The sequence below is a fragment of the Anopheles marshallii genome, chromosome 2 (assembly GCF_943734725.1).
Source record: "Anopheles marshallii chromosome 2, idAnoMarsDA_429_01, whole genome shotgun sequence".
Taxonomy (NCBI): Eukaryota; Metazoa; Arthropoda; class Insecta; order Diptera; family Culicidae; genus Anopheles; species Anopheles marshallii.
The window spans coordinates 42,984,990-43,007,368 of record NC_071326.1 but is presented as its reverse complement, the minus strand read 5'-3'; the positions used below and the strand labels follow the sequence as shown (position 1 = coordinate 43,007,368).

At 42.7% G+C, this 22,379-nt stretch overlaps 1 protein-coding gene across 1 annotated transcript; it reads right to left on the bottom strand.

The window, feature by feature from the left end:
- Positions 1 to 1,693: 1,693 nt before the first annotated feature.
- Positions 1,694 to 21,372, bottom strand: LOC128710035 (ras-related protein Rap1). Its single transcript, XM_053805075.1, has 5 exons — positions 21,293 to 21,372; positions 2,370 to 2,477; positions 2,171 to 2,299; positions 1,931 to 2,083; positions 1,694 to 1,837 (listed from the first exon to the last, which is right to left on the bottom strand). The coding sequence occupies exons 1-5, from the start codon at positions 21,365 to 21,367 to the stop codon at positions 1,748 to 1,750; spliced, it is 555 nt and encodes a 184-aa protein (XP_053661050.1). The 5' UTR covers positions 21,368 to 21,372; the 3' UTR covers positions 1,694 to 1,747.
- Between the last annotated feature and the right edge of the window lie 1,007 nt (positions 21,373 to 22,379).

Here is a 22,379-nt window from a genome sequence, read left to right as displayed (position 1 = left end):
CATGTTACCCTTTCGTTTGGCTATGACAGTCCCTATTGCGTTGTTACCACGAGAGCAAACTTTCATGGTCTTCCGATGCCAAACCAATGTCGGTGTCTTGCTCCCTTTGTTTCTTCTGATTTTCATTTAGTTCGTCCCCTATTCGCGTCATTCACATAGCTTTATATTTATCTACGCTTATCTATTTCATCTTTCTTTAAACACATAGACAATCTATTTGATTCAGTCGAAGAAAGGCTTTTAACAGTTTAAATAGAAGAATGAAGCAAGTTGCGATTGTTTAATATACAAAACAAAACAAACGGACCATATACCCTACACTTCCTTCCACTTCCTACACTTCCCGTTTTTTGTTTGTTTGTTATCTGTTTTACAACAACCTGAACCCCTCCTTTCTCGCGTCAACATCTCATTTGACACGATATCACACACACGCATGCATCTTCATCAATTCCATTGTCTGGATTCGTCGCAAAAACGCGGCTTCATTTATTTTCTCGCTTTTCCGTCGGGTCCATAAAGGAATACACATTAAAAAATAATAATAATATAAACCTATCTGGCGCGAGCTGTTATTGGATTGGGTTTTGCATTAGAACGCGATCAAGAGCGGTAAAAACAGAGGAAATATTGGTCAACTTGAATTACATCGTACAGAGATGGTGTAATAATAGAAGAAAAAAACGCTTCTTTCAACACAAACTAACATTAAGTAGAGGAGAAAAATAGCAGCTAAATAGCTAGAAAGTTATAAGCTTGGTTTCTTTTTACTTAACATTCATCTCGCGATCTTTTCCTCCCGTTTACGGCTGGATTCTCTATTGCAACAAATTATGTACTCCAGTATCGAGGCTGCTATGCATTGGGTGTGCTTCATGGGGGCAGAAAGAGAGGAGCAGCGATGTTATAGTGTTTCTGGTTTTCTGATTTCTCCTGCCTTTTTAACTCGTCTTTTCATCATTTTCATCCCTAATAAAACTGTGTTGTTCCGTGACTCGGTGATTGATCATACTTCTTACGTTTGCGTCATGAAGAGAGCCCCAATCGGCAGGCTTCGACAGTACACACACATACACTGTGATTGCTTCCGTCGTTCTAATATTTGTCAACATTAATGGTCTAGTCTCGTTTTCTGCACCTTGGCTCCATGAATCGATAGCGAGGAGGATGTGTTTGCTCTTCATTTATGATGCCTTAAATTAAGCTAACCGCTTAACCAACACGCTCTGCTCCGTTTTGCATTCATTTCAAGCCGATTTCTTGTATCTCGTCCATTGTTTTGTGTGTTGTTTTGAGTGAGTGTATTGTGTGTGTGTGTGTGTGTTGTGCAATTTCTCCGTACGATTGTACCATAGCGAGATCTCGCTTAATGTATGTGTCTCTCTGGAGGTAAATCCATAACTGCCATGAACGAAAATGTGTGTATACATATAACTGTTCTTACCAGTCGTCCTTACACTTGCTAATTATTTCCACCATTTGTTAATCCCTTATCATGATACACGCAGTACTCCCTTTCCCCCTAACGCTGATTATCATCTTTCTTACTTGATTTCTGCCTACTTTTTAAATCCTGTTCATTTAAATCTGTTTCTGCATTACTAACACACCCCGCACACGCACATACCACGCGCATCATATCGCGGTTTCCTATGGATTGTTCTTATACGGTTGCGTGTTTATGCGTGTGCTTCTTTTTAGTGAGTGAGCGGTTTCATACTTGTCCATTTTGTCCCTAAGTAGATTTTTACAGCAGCACACAGAGCGATTTCTTCTTTTTATTGGGCTTCCGTTCAGGCGATTTCTTGTTGATTTGTTGCACTAAGTCATAAAAGATCTGCAAGGGAAGAAATAGAAACCGGTTCACTAAAGTAAACATTTTCCGACACAAAGAGATTTTTGTTACACAACGGAATATTGTCCAACTTACGTCGTTAACATTAATTTTAGCTTTGGCAGACGTTTCCATGAATGCACAATTGAACTGCACTGCTAGACTCCTGCCCAGATCTTTGCCTACGACTCGTTCGTCCTCGAGATCGCATTTGTTGCCGACCAGCACCATTGGAACGTCATCGGTATCCTGGTTTGAGAGTAGGGTGGAAACCGTGAATACGTTAATAAAATACGTTTTTGAGGGAAATTTCTCCGTGAGAAATATTTCACCTACCTTCACCCTCAAAATTTGCTCCCGGAGGTCCTGCAGATCGTTGAAGGTCGACTGTGCAGTGATAGAATATACAAGCACGAACCCCTGGCCATTCTTCATGTATAGGTCTCGCATGGCGGTGAATTGTTCCTAAAGAAATTAAACGAAATGCACCCCCCATTAGTGATTTTAATGTTCTTCGGACGTTGCATCAACTTACTGTGCCGGCTGTGTCCAATATTTCCAACATGCATTGCTGACCATCTACTTCGACCTGTTTCCGGTAGCTGTCCTCTATCGTTGGATCGTACTTTTCCACAAATATGCCCTACAATTTAAAAATGAAATGTAAAAGAATATTACTAACAATATTTCTGCATTTTCACGTTTTAATTCTAAAGAGATAGAAGCGTGGGACATTTTATCAAAATGAAAATCACAGTACAAATAAACTTTGCGAAGCTTCCGATTGCGCAATACACCAATTATGTTGAAATTATTGCTCACGTAATTTCACTTGAATGATGATATTGGTACTTGATGCCAAAATACCCACGCAATGGGTCTCACATAATGCCATCCTTTCTTCGAAAACAGTCCGAGTCGGAGGCCATTTATTTCCCAGCCGAAAACATACACAAGAAAAGTTAATGCCGCTTTCTGTTCAATTATGGAAAATTGCAATAAAAAAACAATCATCGTACAGATGAGATAAAATCAACATCATTCCATACAATTGCATTAATAGGAAAATTAAATTGAACATTCCCCGTCCTGACACAACGGAGACATCTGATGAGACTTGTAAGGATGCATCAACTCCGGCTGATTCTCCCGCTTGATAAATTACGACGAGCCCTGTAAGTGGAAGGTTTTGCCTTACAAATTACACCTCGATACAGCTTTTGAGCATCCTTTGGGGAGTTTTTTGCTTTGAGAAGACTATAGTAAACCGCATACCCGTACATGAATGGAATTATATCCACGCTACCTATCACATGTTGCCACAGCATGTACTTGTTCTGATAAAGGTCTTTTCCAAAGATGCGAAATAACAAAGATAAATTACACATACCACCCAAAAACCCACCTAGCGCTCTAAGTGAAATCTGTAGCTAACACCTTAGTTTAACTCCCTCACTCCGATCCGATTATAACTCTCACACTCGACACAGGTCTGATACGTTCATATCAGGTCAGTCAGGCTAAGCATCATATAAAGATGACCCTCTAATACATGAGCATTACTATAATAAATTCTATCAATTGCTATTAATAGATTCTTATCACCCTCTGGATGCAAGCAAATCGTAGCTTGTAAATCAAATCTTATCCAACCAACGTTTGTTGACTCAGAACACAAATATGCCATACAACCATAGGTTTCAAGTTTGTTTTACATGTTTACATTTTCTCTAGAACCCTGCGTACCTAACCAACGCCTTAATTAAATGGATGCGATTCACAAAACGAATGCCATTAGCGAGTACAGTCCACAGACGTTCCACAGATTAACGACAAAGCTTCATGTCTTCATGCTGAAAGTTGCAACCAAACGGCCTTTTCCTCCACAGGAATTGAGACAAGATAAATTTGTATCTCTCTCTTTTTACAGCAAAATACCAAAAATGAAAGCCGAACGAAACGCTCACAGGAATTGTTCAAACTTCATCATTATCGGTTTGAGGCTTGTGTCGTCGCCGGTTCTATTCTGCACATTCTGCCCGCGATTCTGAGTGGATGGGCCAATTATCGCCTACCCAATTACATTAAGAATTTATTTCCTCGCCAACCAAACCATCTACAACGTGAAAATCAACCAGCTAAGGCTAGGGTGTGTAGGGCAAGCGCTCATGCTGGCGGGCCCGTATTCTTATTTTACATTCCCGCCATCGCCGCTCCCGGTTCATGGTATATCTTTTCCGTTTGGCAGGAAATGGAAATATCTGTGTTTCCCCGGATCGAGTTTTGCTTCTCCTTTTTTGTGTTAACAAAACTTCACAGCAATTCGGCTCATTATTATCAAACGTCGTCACCATGGAACCTATTTCTAGCAATGATTAGGAGGCTCCGGGCTCCAGTTCAGTGATAGGAAACCATCTAAACCAGCTCAACATTATTTCAACTGCAATCTGCCCGCGTCGTACGCATGTTTGGTCCTTTTGTTTAGTATTTTTCGTCACGCCAAAAACCAAACCACGTCGGAGCTTATCTATGCTTTTAGACCAGATTGGACAATTCCAGGATATGGTTGCAACGATCTACCCCTCATAGGCATACACTCGTTGAAACCTTGTGGCTCGAGCTCGTCTTATCAGCTGTTACAAGAGAGAGAGAGAGAGAGAGAGAGAGAGAGAGAGAGAGAGAGAGAGAGAGAGAGAGAGAGAGAGAGAGAGAGACAGGAAAAGCGAGGTACAAAAAAAGGGACAACAAATGGAAAAAAACCCCAAAGTTCCTTCATTGCATCGGTTTAGGTCGTACCATCGACGATTGCAGTACGATGATAGCAAGCAGTACGCAGCAGCAGTGAGCTGTGTCTTCTATTATCAGCAGGCAATAGGTCACCACCCATTCATCCACTCACCAATCATCACCATTCCGATTGCATGGAAGAGACTCTTCCGCCGCGTATGTGTGTTTCTTTTTTAATGTCGTTGTCGGGCGTCAGCACGGGAGTATTTTTAACTTCAATTCAAAAGTAAAAGCATTCCGTTCCTATGGTGCGTTGATTAGATTAATAAATTGGCACGTGACAGTGTATTTGTCACGCTTCCATGACTAGCACGCATATACAATTGTACAATTATGAAGCCTCATGGAAACGACCCATTGGATGAATTTTTGTTCAAAGTTTGACGACTGTGCGTTTATTCTAAGCGAACAGTACATTTTATTGCGAAGAGATAACAGGAAAGTCACAGTCAACTTAACGGAATTAGCGTTACGATTGATAAGCTGCAAAAGCCCAAAGCAATGTAACAGAAAGACTAATTTCGAGAATTCTACAATATTGGGAAAAAGCAGCCTCTGGATCAAATAAGCGTAATCGTTACATAAGTACGACTTTGTTATGCTGCACAGGTTCACTATAAGCATAATCATTCTCCTTAGCAGGAACGGTTGTTAATCTGATTTCGAGTAAGCTTAACCAAAGGCACGCACAATAAACGACTAACAAGCGAGAAAAATATCCGTAGCCGTACATTCCTCCGTACCAGGCAGTATAACTCCCTCTCCCCCTCGCAATCATCAGACCAGCGCCATGTGTAGTCCTGAAAAAATCCCACCTAACACTCAGCACACATGACGCCTACACCGAGATGTACACACACACACCGGAGGAGCTCGATCTCGTGTTCGGATCCCGGTGGAGTTACTGGGTAAACATATCCGCCCATCTGCGATGAATGTATAAATAATGGAAAATAGATTAAATTTATCGCAACCATCGTCTCGGGGCCATCGGTACGATATTGGTATGTGAGAAGCCGGCTTGTGAAGGTGAAGAGAAAAAGGGCAGTTAAGGGCACTCGCTAGGTACCGGGCGCTACCGGTGCTGGGCTAGAGTTCCTTCCCCCCAGATACGCTCTCACCTACTTTCAGACACGAAGGCCTGAAGTAGTAGTAACATTCCACACGACGGTCATGTTATTGCCCTCTATGTCGAGCGCCCTTTTATCAACACGTATCGTTCAGTATCGAGGGGGATATCGCCCATCGGTTAGATTGTTGACTGCAGCGTATCTTTGAAGATGGTCTTACGTGCATAGACACACACACGAAGGGCACATGAGATGTGCACCGGTCTGAGTTAAGTCAGGGTAGAGCCGACGCGGCGGAAGGGACATTAATGGGTAGAATCAATTTGTCTGTACAAGCGCGAACGAAGTACACGTTTGCCCTAGTTCTGCCAGTGCTCGCCGACAGGCCCACGAGAGCGTTTGGCTTTTCCACCGAAAAGAAACATAATCCAGACATTCCATTGAAGCATATTTACTTAAAAAACTCTCGCTGTTTGTTCACGATTCTAAACACACGCACAAATACCCCAGATTGACCTGTTCCAATATAATCCGAACAATATTAGCTTTCGTTCACCAAATACCTCTGCAACAGACATTAAAATTCATTACAAGTAAAAGTGTGTTTAATCATGCATCACATGATAGAGCATAACTTGCATATATGCATGAGGAAGATGAACGCATTGGTAGCAAGAAGCGGATGAATCTGTAATTGCAGTGATTGTTAGGTTTGTTTTTCAATTCATACACCCTTGTGAGTACAATTTATGCTCTTTCTCGAATTTGCTTCATACCTAAACACACCCACTAAATGACGTGGTGGTCCGTAAAACGTACATTGCATATGTAACTAAACATTAAATCTCCCGATGACAAACCGTGAAGTAGTAGTGGAAAATCTCTTTAGCTTGACTTTAGCTTTGGTCGATTGTGTATGTATGATTGTGTAGTAGATACAAAATCCCATCTGGACCGTTCCTCTGCGATGGGGCTATCTAGCTATCTGGTAAACAATAAGTGTAATAAGCTAGATTGTACCAATAAAAAAAGAAATCCGGACCGAAAATCCTTTGTCTCGTTAAGGAGCGCTGCATGAGGGTCCATTTGTTGAATGGTGCATAACTTAACTTTAAAAGCAAATTTGTGTGTTTCTCCGTTACTCCTTCCAACGCGCAACTCAACTGTAAGTTACTCAGTCAATTAATTATTTCATTGTGCAAACCAATAACAACCGCTCTTTCCATAATCAATGCACAGCACAACGCATGAAGGTGTGTTACACATGAGAGAAGAAAAAATACCTCTTTCTTCTTTGAAGTTTCATTTCTCGTTTCGAAGCGACCAAAGGTGAAGATGGATTGCAAATCAGCAAGCGTTAACATCAAATTTCGACTTGTGCAATGGTTCCATTTCCCGTCCACAACCAGATGAAGCGGAAAATGTGTTAGGTGGAAAGGTGCAGCTGAAACGTTACAAGAAATTAGGCTGAACTGTAAGGTGGGCGTATGGGTGCCAAAATCAAATTGTAACACTCATCTAAATAAACGAAACACAGCACCATGAAAGACACTCCCCGGTACAACCATCTCACGAAATAACGTTTCGTAATCAAGGGGGTTGAAATTGCATTACATCGCTAAAAGGATGCAATCAGACCCCGGTGACTAACTGACACGGACGGGGCGGATTGAAGGAATGCACGACGCGGAAAATTCGATGATCCTGAATCAGAAAATCGGATCAATTTCCATCAATATGTCGTTGGCACGTGAGCTAAAGCAAACCGGGAAAAGAACCGAAAAAAAAAGCTAGCTGTGATTGGTTTCTGTTTGGTTTTCGACAATCCTTACAACGGCCATCCATCGGGATTAATTTTAATCCTCCAGCAGTTGCAGAAGTGAAACGAAAATAAGAAGTGACAGCGCGAAATAAGCTTGTACTAAGCAAATTGGCAGCCTTGTAAATATCGCGTGCAGCCGAGTTCCTTCTTTCAATCTAATTGTAGCAGAGAGCTGGTTGAATATGGCTACTGTAACAACAACATTATCCCTCGAGCGAGCCGTTGTCTAATGCTTCAGAGTGTTTGGTGCAGTTCAATGAAAGTTTTCATTCGAGGCTCATCAGAATCGGATATGCGTCTTAACTACATTTTTTGGCGTTACAATTAATTCGCCGTTTTGGACTGCTGGAGGAGCCCAAAGACTCCTTTAAGACTTTACAGTATCGATTGTCTGGTGGCGTTCTAATGACATGACTAGCCCACACCTAGGGAGTCTAATTTGTTGTATGACAGTAACTTCATCGTACAAGTCATACATCCGGTTTTGTATCAGAATTTTATTTGAGAACTGCGACTATTTAGGATCTATATCCTATATTCGATCATTATATCAAATGTTTTGAGTGGAGAAGTTTCCGTGGTAGGTACTGTAGGATGACCGGTTGGTAACCTACCTCAACATAATCTTAACATCAATCTTGTTGAAGATGCCTACTTTAGATCCAATGTATCTGAATCTCTGAGGTCTTGTTAAGCTACACGATAGTTCGGCGATATATGGTGCTAGTAATCCTGCTAGTAGGACTCGCCTGTATGAGCAGTTCAGGAAAATTCTGAAATTGTTGATGAACTTCAAGTTGTCATACGATAAATCGGATCAGGTTTTTGAACGTCTATTCATATGGTCCGATATAATCCCGCTCGATAGTTGTATCACCTGTAATTCAACTGTAAACTGATTGAAAAATACCCATGTAGCGAATTTGACTATTTTATAGACAATCTACTGATCTTCATGGTAAGAAGGTTCTTGTTACCATACAACTCACCAAGGGACATATTCGTCCGAGAGAGAGGATTTCTCTCCCCTCGTGTTCGGTCTAAAGGATCGGATAGATCCTACATACCTTAAAGTATCATGTTCTCTACTAACCTCTTCCCTATTATCCTTTATGATTATCATTTATCCCAAGAGATGAAAGTGGAGATGTCCAAAATCTCTTTAAAAAATAATAACATCAACAACAACTGTAAACTGAATTGTTTATATTCTAATCACTGCACAGAACACACTCTCACGCTCGACTTGGAAGTAGTAAACGTCCACTCACGCATCATCAAATACACCTTGGACATCCCATGTGGCGGTATATTGCAACCAACCAAACAAACCTTTGCCATCCATTGCTCCCATTTCAATACCACTGCGTGGGTCTTTACCATCTCTTTTTCTGGGTGTTCCAATTTGCCCTTTAAGCCCTGACCCTGAGCCCTGTTTTTAAGTCCTGACGTTCGGTGGCATGACAACTACGATGGGTAGTTAAATCTCTTTTTTAAACATTTACTCAACGTCAATCCCAATGGGTAATCCCGAAGCCCGACAGCAGTGTGCACAGAAAGTTTTTTCTTCGGTTGGTATATGGAACGTTAATTACTTAATGGAGTACGCGTTGAAGTTTCAGACAATGTACGTGCGGAGTACTACCGAATGGTAAGTGATATTCTCATATGTTACAATTACACAATACAATACAATTTGATTTTACCATCTCAAAAACGATTCCAAACATGTTCGCCCACCAGTTCTCGTTTTATTTCAACCCAGCGAAAACCAACCTACCGCCATCAGTAGTCCATTCATTCAATCGCTACGATGGCCCAAAAAGGAGCTTTTAAGTTGGAGGATTGAGTTAATGCCACCAACAAACAACAAACACTCACTAGCTGCTGTCCTAATTCCACATCTCGTACGGTTCTCCGCAGGATGACCGGGTGGTGTGCTAGAGACTGCAACCTGCTAACCCATAGAGCCTCAGCTAAAAGGTCACTTTGGCGTGTTGGTAGCAATGAACGGGGGGGTTTTAACACCGGCACAGGTAATGAAACAGCAGCGTGTACGTACTTCCCTGCTGAACAAACACCATCCAACCCCTCGACCAAAAACCATTCACACCATCTCCCAGCGCAGAGCGAGCGAGCGAGCGAGCTCGTTTTTTGGGGTAGATGTGACCAAGCCAAGCAAGCGTGAACGTAAATTTCAGTAGTTCTGTAGGTTCAACGTAACAACCAGCTTCATCCAGAGCACATAACCTACACCACCTGCCAACGTGCAATTGGCCGAATGTGTGCAGCATCACTACTACGACCATTCGTTTGCCCCACGGTTCAATTGATGCACGTAAAGGTCAAGTGAAGCAGGATGAGAGGCTATTGATAACAACACACGACGCAGCCCGCAGGGAGGATTGAAGTAAATATTCATTTGATCTGGTTTCTCCGTCCACGCTCAAAAATCGGGCAGCACTAGGCAATAACCCTGGGAAGCCGCCACACAACCCCTGTTGCCATTCCGCACACCGTGCTTGCGCCACCATGGGGAACCGATATGGTGGGGGCGATACGTTTGCCATCAAATTGATATTCAAATGCGCCTACGACTTCCTGTCTTTCGGATCGATGCAAATCACTTCGGTTACACCGGTCCGGTTCGGGCGACAAAATGCCGAAAGGTGGTGCGTTGGCGAAACTCTCCACCTATTTCAGGAAGGGGGTGAATTTTATGCTAACCAAGCTGAGCGTATTTTAGCCCTCTTTACCCCTGTTGAGTTGAGTGGAGTACTAGCATTGAACGACATTATCATTAATTCGTTCTTTACATTGAAGCAGAGTCGCGAAATAGAATGCATATGATAGCATCGGATGCTGTTGCAGCTTCTCCATTTACAATCGGATCGATTATGATAAAATAATGACAAACTCCGCTGCTACGCTAGACGTTATTGTGATAAGGATAATCGACGGCATACATTTTTAATGAAAATCGTTGTGGAATGTAACGTGAGTGTTTTTTTCATATTCATCTTTTTAAATCTTACATCGTGCTACAGATAATCCCCAAGATACGCTAAAATTTATTGGAAATTTGCGTATCTCCAATTTTGTTATACAAAATGTATAAGGTTAGCTTAACAGAAGATATACGGTCCAGAGATACAGAGATACAGAGAGATATTCTTACCACAATTTACTAATACTTGCTGAATGCTTTTAGCTTTTAATTGAATTCTCTTTGTAATATAGGCAAAATATTAACAAATAATTAACCTCAAACTTGCGCCGTGACAGGTATTAGATTATTAGATTTAAGAGTTTATTTTCATAATGTCCATAACACCATTTTGTACAATAACTTCACTGTACTGTTTAATGTTAATATCCGAGGGTATTTCGGGGACTACCTGTATGCAATTATGAAAACGATCATAAAGTCCAATCACTGGGATGCTTTCGGTTTAGTTGATCCGTTCCACACTGTTATAGGTTCGTGAGCATAAAAAAAACCTTTTAGCAACAGTATGTTAAGTTCAAAACATATGGTGCAGCTAATGGGAGCTGTTGCCAAAATCAGCTGACGTGTTGCTGACGTACCTGACGAGGGGTGCTATGAGACAGCGAAAAAATCAATCACAGCGGCAATTTATCTTCCCACGTAGAAATATATTCCACATACACGAAAAGGGGGTTACATACGTATGAATGTTGATGGTGCACAAGCCCACACACCACACCAAGCTCGTGTTCGGTTCGGGTAGGCGGCACACAGACAGATTGTTTACTTTGTGATATGACGCCTAACGCGGCTGATAATGTGAGCGTTATGCGCTTGTTTGCTTCGCTCCACAAAGCGTACACAAATGGTGGTAGGAATTCATTTGCACAGAGCGACTGGCGTAAATTTAAACTATTCTCTATTTTTCTAATTAAAAGGACACACAAGTGCACGCCTGTTCTACAGCCCGGTTTGAGTACGTTTTCCTACCGTTTCTAAGTGACTAGCCTAGTCCTAGCTTCAAACGTGACGCGAATAACCGTAGTTCACCACAAAAAAACGAACCTTCGGTTCGATTCTTCAATCAACGAGGCTGTTGTTTATCCCGCAGCACTTCCGGGATGTTTAAAGGCGGTTCAACAGCATCGGACACCGACTAACTGACCAACGGAAGCAGCTCCTCTCTCTCTCTCCCTCGTGGTATGGCGACGCACACACAACAACTCGTAATCAACCGTACACAAATCGTACATCCTCGTGCAACGTTCGTCGGAGATGTTACCGGTGTGACCTACATCCTATCCTTGCAGCCAGAGTCGCGCACCGGGGCTACCCGACGCTGCTTCGTTGAGGTTGAAACGAGGCGACAAAACGTCGTGCTCGTTACTTCGATGCCGCCGGGCAAGTTGTGGTCTTTGCTAGTAGACGGTAGAGGCACTGACTCTTTCCGTGACTCTCTCTCCCCTCCATTTCGTTTCTCGTTTTAATGTGACGCTCGTGACGAATCGTTCTGTGCAGGACATTACTGTTTGGGGGAGAGATCATCTTCGCCCAACTCGCCACATCTGGTACGAAGAAAAATTTCACATAGCAACAATGGCAGCTGCTACCGCCGTTGTTTACTTCCGCCAGAAAGACACGTTCTCATATGTTGATGTAATGTACGAGAAGACAGCAACGGCAGCAGTAAACGCCACTGTGTTGGCATAACCAACACCGCATCAGAGCAAGCTGCTCTGATGAGCAATTACCATTGGCTGTCGTGTCAGGACCCTCGATGTTGTATGCTGCTCCACGATGTCCCAATCCGCTCTGCTGCTCCATTTGTTTCCTCCCTTTGCTTGCGAACCGACGATGACGACGGGTAGCAATAAATCTATCGATTACGCTGAAGCCAACCATATGCCGCAGCAGCACTTCCCCCTATTTTGCAGGGAAGGCGACGTTGAAGAGTGAAGTGAGTGAGTGACTGACTATGTTTTATTTCATGCGGCTATGACTGCAGTCTCCCTCCGCCGTGTTTCGACAGCAACCCGATCCGTCACTGACAACCCGTGGGAGTGAGAACGGGAAGGGGTAAAGGTGTCATAGCAACCGGATGGAAGATGACATAGAGCAACCAGCAATGGAACAATTACTTATCAGCTGGAGTAGGCTCTGTGTTTCACAATGCACACGGGCCTGAGAGTTCGACAGTAGTTTGACAATTTGGCGACGGATACTAACCTAGACGTCAGGTGCCATCTCCAAACGGGCTGTATGTTTGTGAATGATCGAATTATTTGTATTCGTTGGACGCTGTGCGACAAATGAATGTGACAAAACCACGCCGCGCTGCGCTGTGCGAAAGACGTCAAAGTCTTCATCATGATAATAGTTAGGAATTGAACAACGGCTCGATTAAGTCCGCATCGCACAAAAAAAAACACTCCGCAACAGGGACAAACAGAAGGGGGTTGATACGAGGGGGTGTAGTATGACTATCGTGACTTGCTGCTCATAGAACCGGAACAAACCGTGTACAGAGTTGAGGTATGTGTGGGACATATATGCAAGATGCTCACCATTTGTCGATCAATACAAATATGTGCCCGGCCCCGGAGGCACACACATCGACAGATGGGAGCACAGAGTCATCCAGTGTGTGAACGGTTGAAGGCTTTTGGCCGAATGATACACCCCGGCGTCGTTCAACCGTTCGGCCCCATTCTCTCCACCGGGCGTGCCGCTGTCTGTCGTGGGAGCAACAACATCGGCTAAACGGACAACCCGCCTTCAAACGAGTAAACAATAGTTCACGGTGTGCGGCCGCCAAGCCAAGCACATGTGGCGGGAAATAAAAATCTTTTCAAATGGGATTTAAAATTCCTCAATTCCGCAACGTTCTCGAGATCGGCCAGTACATGGTACTTTCAACTCCATTTATAAAAGGCCTTCGTACAACACGGTTGAATGATTAACGGAGAAGGATACTTTGAAATTTATCACAATATTACGTACTGTACATAATCTTTTCGATTCTACATATTCTACCGTTACTTGCGAATTATGCTCTTTTTTGCTGGACTCGGTTGATGTACTAACGAAAGGATTCATTTGGATGGATTTGGGATTAAATTCTCGACGGGTGGGAGCGAAAGTCAAACAAAAACCAATGTGTTAATCTCCATTCACAACCTCTGCCCGACACACCGACAGACACTCATCGTTCTCAGCACAAATCGATGCAAATTTGATACTCAGCACAATTTGCATACGGCCAACTGTGGCTGCAGAATCCTTTTTCAGTAAACCACAATCCTGTATGTGGCATGAAACATCAAATTTGATTTTTGGACACACATTTTTAACAAGATTTGGCTTAAATTACATCACCGGGGAAACATAAATATCACACCACCCGCAAGCACACATATGAAAGGCGGAGGCCGGTTCGAAACATCCTGGTTTAAACATCGAAATACAAACAGTGGCTTTTACCTCGAGAATTGTGTATGTCGACCATAATGACGAGGAAAGGCCATAAAATAACAACACGCTAACCAAATTATAGCAACAACCAATGAAGTCAGTTTCACTTTCTTCGGTACTGACGTCTACCAAGGGCTTGCAAAACATGGCGAGTTTTGACCGGGCGCTCATTCCCTTGCTCCTCGCAATACCTTGGTGCAATAGACTGTGGATCGATCGCAGTGTAATAATTTGTGTCTACAGTTTCGGTTTCTGCGTCGAGAAGTCGAGGAGTCCCCCGACGAGAATAGAATAGACCGAAATCTCAAATCAGTTCGTTGGGGGTGACATCTTTTGAGTCTTCTATGCGGTCTATGCTTAGAGCATTGGGAAATCACCCTTAACAACTATAGAATGAAAGTTATTATCGCTATAAAGAAACGAAGTTCGATAGAGAGGACGGCTCATCATGTTTTCTTCTGTGGGATGAATCCTGAATAAGCTCGTTTAAGTCGCGACCTTATGCTAAACTAAACTAAATCCACGATTGGCTAAACTAATGGGCACGTGGGTCAAGAGTCCATTTTCTCTGACAAGCAAACGTTCGTGCTGCAGCAGCTACATGAGATGCAACATGATCAGATGTTGTAGCCTCCAACACGGAACAGCATCCCTGATTCCAATCCGAACATACCAAGCATCCCACCAAACGCATCGCCTATGATGGTGTGGGGAGCATTCTAAAGCATGGTCACCCTCCTAGGAATTCTTCGAAAAACAAGGCCACATTCAACGCGGCGTACTTTAGTTTTTGGAGTAGGTTATTGCCTCTGGCCTCTACGGAGATGAGCACTGCGTGTTCCAAGCAGGACGGTACACCAGAACATGCGGGAATTTGATCCCAAATAGGTTTTGGCACGATTTAAACGACTTGTTGGATTCCATGCTTCCCGTATATGAATCCTATCGACTATTTGTTTGGTTCTGTATGATGTCGATTCTCAACTCAACGATTCTCACGCAAATCTCGAACAAAATTCCCATGCTCTGGTGGGTGCAAAAAAACAAATTCAAATTGCTTCTGGTTCGAGCAACATGTGAAGCTCGTGAAGAATTACCTAGTACGGTTTTTTTAGTACGGCCCGGTGGCATGATGGTAGCGGCGCCGGTCTTCACAGAACTGGCAGGCCTAGACTTCTTAAGGTTGTTGTGCCGATGAAGAAGTAATAGACGACAAGAAACAAATGAACCCTGGCTTTTGGGAAGCAGAATTTATTAAAATATCACCTATCTTGGGACAAAAGTCAGCACCGACAACGACATTGATGATGAGAAAGGCGCTAGTTTGCTGTCTGCCATCCAGTCTTTCTAGTAGTCTGAGGAAACTTCAAACTTCTTAACCCAAAACACCTGTCGCGAAGAACGAAGCTGGGAACTTTAGAACTTATATAGTTCCAGTGCTCACATACGCCTCTGAGACATGGACTATGTCCAACACTGATGAAACCCTTCCTGTGCACCAGGAAGGGCTCTGCTGGGCTGATCACGTCATGAGCATGACACCGGACGACCCCACCCAACAACTCTTTCTAGGTCGTCCACATGGACAGAGGCGTGACGATTAAATAAAAATAATTTGTAGCAACATGCGTGAAAAAGTAGTTAACATTGATATTGAAAATATGGTACAAATCACGACAAGGTACAGCCCGAAACCCCAGTGAAAAAAATAAAACAATCGTTGCGAAAATCATATCGAGCCGACGGATTTATATTTTGAGCGGGAGGAAATACTTCATAGGGTACGACACGAAGACCGGCGAAGTATGCCATTCACATGGCAAAGTGGCTTGTTAAACCCTGTACCTTAGAAATTATCGGGAATTGTAATCAATCTTCGTTTGAATTTAGCCGTTAAAGAGAAAAGAATCTTTGCTCGCTGTCACGAAACAATACTTTTGCAAAACATTTGACCACAAGAAGTGTTTTTCGCTTCCCTACCAATCTACCTTGTCAAATGGACTAAAATTTGGCCTAGCAAGGCCACTCTCGAAGGACACGAAAGTTTTACAAAGAAATGGTGAGATGGATGGCAGGATGTGCTTGACACGGTCATCTTTGCCACCCTTGCAAATTTCCTCATTTTACACGTACAACTAGCACCTTACCGAACGAATTCGGATACCGGTACGCTTCCGTTGCTTCGGGGGTGTTTTGCGATACGCAGGAAAAACAACCCACTGATAATTCGCACTAAAAGCATCCTTCGTCACTTGCCAACATTCTGTCTCGTGTCCTACACCATTCTATGCGTTTAATGGACACACAAACATATACAAACACAGTCGTGGCAAGCGGGAAACTTCCGTTACAGAAGGTGCATGATGTAGGACCACTGATGGTTGATGATGGTTTTACTTCCCATTTGACCTTTTACCCTGTGGTGTGGATGGAACTTGCAGCAGATCGTTGGTTCGTCCGAAGCTAAAGCTAGCACACCACGGCCAGTAAACTAAGCTAACTTAGATAAGGAAGTCGCGGAACAAGTTTTAAAGGGCCCCAAACATCAAAAGCCTGCTGCTGACAGTTCACGAAGAATGGAGCAGTTTCTGTACCGACTTTTATGATCGTAGGTAAAAACGTAAGTAAACCCAATTTTTTGCCAATGTCAAACATCAATTCTTTTAGTCCCCAGTCCGGTACACATCTCCTCTTTCCATTTTAGGCAATTTATATCAACATTGTTTGGAGCTGTCCGTTCTATCTTTCAGCCCGTTTATCTACAAGCCCGGCAGGGGTTTCGTGCCAGATACAAGCCTTCCCATCTTCTGTTATTCCCAAAGGTAAAATAATCAACAATATGGCACCACCATAAAGGACCCCAGGCGGCACGAGGGTTGGAAAGGGGAGGGCGCGTATGTGTATATATTATAAATAATTCTAATTTCAGATCGCATTACCACACATTCACTCGTCCCGGAACGCCTCATCGGGAGGGTTAGTGGCATGCGAAGGAGAAGTAGTTTGCAACCTGCCAAAGGACGATGAAACTCGAGCACAGCATGCACTGTCGTGGCGCCGAAGCTCATCCCCCGTTATTTGCCAAACATCTTCATTTATTTTCCCTCAGGCTCCCGTTTGGTTTGGCTCTTTCACGCGGACGCAAGCATTCTCCTTTGCCGCCATTCCTTTGTAGCACATAGGAGCGAGGGAATATTTTTGCAGCGCAACAGGTCTACCGCCACTCGCATGAAGCTTCTGTCCTGCAGTCTTCGTCAGGCAGACGGAAAGTCCTGTATCATTCCAGTACTATTCTCTTGCTCTCTCTCTCAAACGCACGCAGTATTCTTTGCGCAATTTCCACCTTCGTTCGTCTCTAGGGTTCGTTTTGACATTAGAGATGTATCTCACGAGGACCATCATCCTTCTTCAACCGGATGATGTGTGTTTTCATGTGTTCCGGCATGAGGTCTTATCTTTTCTATCCCGCGTTTCGAACTTTGCTATCGGTTATGCAAAATTTGCTTCTTCACACGCTTTTGTAAAGGATTTCGAACGCTACGTGTTAGGATGGAGAGCGGGGATTTTGTTTGGAAAACAAACATGAGCGGGCGATAAAGCGTGTAGCAATTACGATAACAGACCAACGCTATGCACCACTATGGAAAAATACCATTATTAATCTCGTTTAAGATTTTTATTTATGGCTTCTAATACGCTTAAATGGTTTAACTTAGTTAGCTCAGAAGAGGGATGCTTTAACCAAGATTTGTACACAGGTCGGAACGGATGTGGAGTAGAGTCCTGCGATACCGGCTTAACTAATAAAAGAAACATACTAAAACTATTTGACCAGTCGGTTTGCACTTGGTACATGACTTTTAATTACCTTTAAGCTTTTTAAAAATGCACTCGCTTCTATAAAACAAGATTAGGACAATTAGTAGCTTTAGTGTTCAATAAAAGAAGATTGAATTGTTGAAGTTGTAAAAAAGCTCACACCGTTGATAAAAGCCTAGTGTGGACTGAACCTTATTTTACCATTTAGCCGCACAAATTAGTCATCGTACAACCCGTACCATTGAAGACAGGACTATCAAAGCCCTTCTCTGTATTAGACCTAACTTTGGGGGTCTTTTCCCTCCCATTTCTGGTTTTAGGTATCTTTTTTTCAATAGTTGTTTAGTCGCTACACCATCACCATTACCACTACACCAGCGAGTCTGTTTAGATGGCCTTAAGATGAACCATCAACACACTCACATCTATTAAGGTGAGACCAGATGACGAACGATATATATTTCGTTTCTGTCAACAATATTTGCTCGTTACAAATATTTGGAACAGTCCACAGTACACCCAAAAGAACCTACCCTTTCATGGGCCCAAAAACCGGCCGGAGGAAAACGCGTGAGTCATAGCGTTTTAAAGAATTTTTACGTCAAAAAAGATACGACGGGCAAGCACCGCACAACCCGCACACGCAAAGTACGTTACATTGAGAAGCTTTTTATCGTTTTGCACTAAGAGTATATGCTCGGCTTACAGCACATTCAGCAATAAAACGGACCGGTAGAAAGAAGAATCCTTTCACATTACCGTCTGCTGTAAAGTGACTTATGCAATGGGTCTGGAAGCGCGCAACTGAAGAGCATAAAGAATGTCACCAATGTACATAGGTACGGCTAGAATGACAAAGATACACAGCCAGTGAAGCATCTTACTGTTGAGGCGCGTTGTAAATAGTTGCCATAAAGCCAGAAAACACAACAGCAGCAGCAACGGGGACACATCGTTGACAGCCATTTGTAACGACAAGCAAAATAAACAACACAAGAAAACAGACATTCTAGCGTCATCTGAGCGAAAATAGTTGGTAGAAACTTTCTGCTTTCTCTTACTCTTACTTTGCGCAGTTTTAAACGAAGTTTCGTGAAGTTTTGTCTGCTGGAGGAAAGGTAACAGTGTGTACGGACGTGCACAAGGTGTTTTATGAAGGAAATATACTTTCCATAGCATTCTCCCAAGGGTGGGGACATCATCACCGTTCTTCCCGACTTGCATATTGCAATAATCGCTGTTTACCCGTCCAGCAAATTCGCGGGATAAATGTTGAAATCACTACAAAAGGTCATATGGCGGTGTCCCGCCTATTATCAAGTACTTTTCCACTTGCCGAGAGACATCACATTATTCTGTAATCCCTCCTCTTCTGTAAGAGAACGCTTCTGATTTGAACGTATTTGAAAATGAACCGGATATCTTTGAATTGGATTATGGCAAAGGAAGTTGATTATTTCTTTTTCTGACGTGGTTCTATATATCTTCTATTCTCTCTACAAAATGGCTTTTCCGTCGCGACCAAGTGTTCCTGGAGACAATGGATCCAAGGAAAATGCCATCTAGTGGAATGGTAAATAAGCCAAATTAAGTGATCCTTAAAGGGGTCACGCGCCAAGAAGTGGAAAGGGACAAGAAGTACAAAGGGAAAGCTTCCTTGCTAGCATGAAGAAGAAGAGTTTATTTTCCATACAGAAAACTTACGACCGTATTCGACCACTCCTCTTCTGTTTCGGCTGTTCCGGAATCTGGAATTCCGGAATGTCCCGAAATAAGACAAAAAAATAATTAAACTTTTGGACGACCATGAAGCACACATAGCTTTGAGCTAGTCTTCTCACCCAAAACCGAACCTTTTCATATTAACGAGGTTCTTCTTCCTGCATGTTTGCGTGCAGTAGACAGTTTCATGTTCAAATATACACATCGAAGCGTATGGTGACATCCTGCTCATCAAAGGTTCCGGGCCCACCAAGGACGCCGGCCTAGCTCCCCGGACCCGGGCACCAAAGACTGTAAAACCCTGTACCATGTTTCACAACGTCCTGGTTCAGGCTTCGTACGAGAAGAGAGAAAGTTCATGAAATTAACCCACAGCTTCCGCTGGTTACAACGCCAAATCCCAGCAAAAATATGCAACCCCGTCTCTCTGTCGCTATCCGATTTCCCGCGCACCCTACATCCCTCTCTCAAGAATAAAATTAACTCCCTCCCAGGTTTCGTTGGTGGTGAAATTAAAGTTTTAGCCACTTCCGATAGCAACCGTGGGGGAGGGGAGGGGGTACTGCTGGGTGTCCTGCTCGGATTTGCAAACAACACAAGGCAAACTAACGACAGCGTTATGCGGACATAGGTGTACGGTGGCAAGGTTTTTTTTTTTGTTGTGGTTGGAAAATTGGAGCCTCCGAGAACGATGATCGGTGGTTAGGCAACCTTGGGGAGTGTTTAATGAGACTCCTGTCGAAACACATCACCTTCAAAATGATTCCATCATCAACCGTACAGCACATGACCTAGTGCAGGATGTACGGGAATATTGTCCATGTCATTTAAACCTCTTTCCCAGCTATTTTCTATCGACCTGCCACAGATTGAGTGATGCTTTAACCACAAAAATGGTTCAATAAAGTTGTAACTCATAAATTTATACATCACGTGGACATTGAATAACGTTGTCATCATCGATGCTTTCGAAATGGTCGTAGATGGAAGAAAATTTTACTGACTTAATTGAAACTCCACATGATTCATATATCTTCCCGTATATGATAATTACCGAGTGCACCCGAGATAAGGTCCACACGATCAATACGTCTTGATCTAGATCATGGAAATTGATCTAGATGAATTGCTCAAAATAATCTTAAAACACCCTAATGTCGAACGAAGAACAGATGTACGGAATCCTATACCTCGACAACTGTTTAGAATTAAACCGGAGTCGAGTATTCAGGGATATCCCGGAGTTGGATTCGAAATTGGATGTGGATTTTATTCATCTCTAATAAATATATGTGATGTACTTCGCCGGCCAATTCTTACAATCCTTAACAGTTAATTATCCGTAGTTGAATAGTCAGACATGCGAACGGCAGAATTCCACTATTGTTGAAAACTTTGCTATTATAATCGATTTCAATCGAAAATACCCAATTTTAACTTGGAAAAACCCCAACGCATCAATATTGCTTGTGATGGATTTTACTCCACTGACTCAATCCTAAATCATTGAACCAGGACAATTGAGCAATCATAAATTGTCCGTACGCAGGATTGACTATCCGGATTCGGATAAATATATTCAATGAAAGCCAGAAATAGCTCTTGAGGTTTAGTGTACCGCTCTACGACAAATACCAAGATTAATATCTTTAAAGGTTACCAGTATTGGTTTGTAAATCATTAAAATCCCACGCTTCGGGCTTAATTTAAACCCCATCTCTCGCCATCTCGAGGGAAAAAATTGTACCATAGAATATGATACACGATTAGCCACCTACCTGAACAAACTGCACTGTCAGGGCCGATTTGCCGACACCACCACTGCCCAGTACGACGATTTTGTATTCACGCATTTTGGAGCTCTCTGGGTAAGGTTCGCCCTGCTGCTATCCGCTACCAAACTACCGAGGCCGTCGTTTTAGTACCAACAGTCCAAGAATACGTTGGCGATGCTGTAAATTCGTAAAACACTGCACGTTCACGACCGACCGGCTGCACCTTTGGTCCGTTGTTCTTTATTGCTTTCCGGAATGTGTAGGCTCTGGTTGGGTGGGGCGGTCGTCCCGTGCCTTTCTAAAGCGCTGCTGTAGATCTTGGATTTCGCAAAAATAATACCAACAAGTTGTCAATATCTGCAGAACCGAGAGAAAGAAAACAGATCAGTCAAAGAGAAATTAGTAGAGGGCGGCATTCAAGAAAATCACAGTTCATCTTCTGAAGGCCCTTCAGCAACGCACCCAAAAGGTCATAGGGCACACGTTCGATGTAAAGAAAGGAAGGTCGAATTCTTGCAAACAAAAACCGAAACAGCGAAAAGTAAAGCTAAGTAATGAGTTTTGAAGAGGGAGCAAAAACTGTCGGTCGGTAGGATAAAATAAAGATCAAATTTCTCCTTTTTTTTTTACGTGAAAGTAAGTAAGGGAAATTTGTTCATTGCAAGTATTCGAAGGAATGCAGAGCACTGTAAATATTCCTTAAGTTACAGCTTTTTTTACATGCTAATAGTCAAGCTACGAGAAGCTACTTTTTTACCACAAGAAAAAAACCCAAAATCCAGCAAAAGTCGACGAAGTATTTATACAAAGGAAAACAATTCACCACAACAACAACAATAAACAAATAAATTAAAGATCCAGCCTGCAGGCAAACAAACGCGCAAAATTTGATAATAAAAGTATTCATTGTAAATATGGAAAGGACGATCGCTTGTATTTCCGCTCGTGACTCTGATTTAATATACCAAAACTTCAAATGGATCGAATCTTATCGCCGACCGGCAGCTTGTTTTCAAAACTATACACAAAATCATACATCCTCAAAAAACCGATATGTGAAATTCAGCTATAAATCCAACAATCATCAACA

Bases quoted from the DNA above. Each gene is read 5' to 3' on its own strand.
- LOC128710035 (XM_053805075.1), bottom strand. From the start codon at position 21,367: ATGCGTGAATACAAAATCGTCGTACTGGGCAGTGGTGGTGTCGGCAAA. The intron at 2,300-2,369 runs GTAAGTTGATGC...TAATTTCTTTAG, and splicing joins TATTGGACACAGCCGGCACA to GAACAATTCACCGCCATGCG. The intron at 2,084-2,170 runs GTAGGTGAAATA...CTCTCAAACCAG, and splicing joins AGCAAATTTTGAGGGTGAAG to GATACCGATGACGTTCCAAT.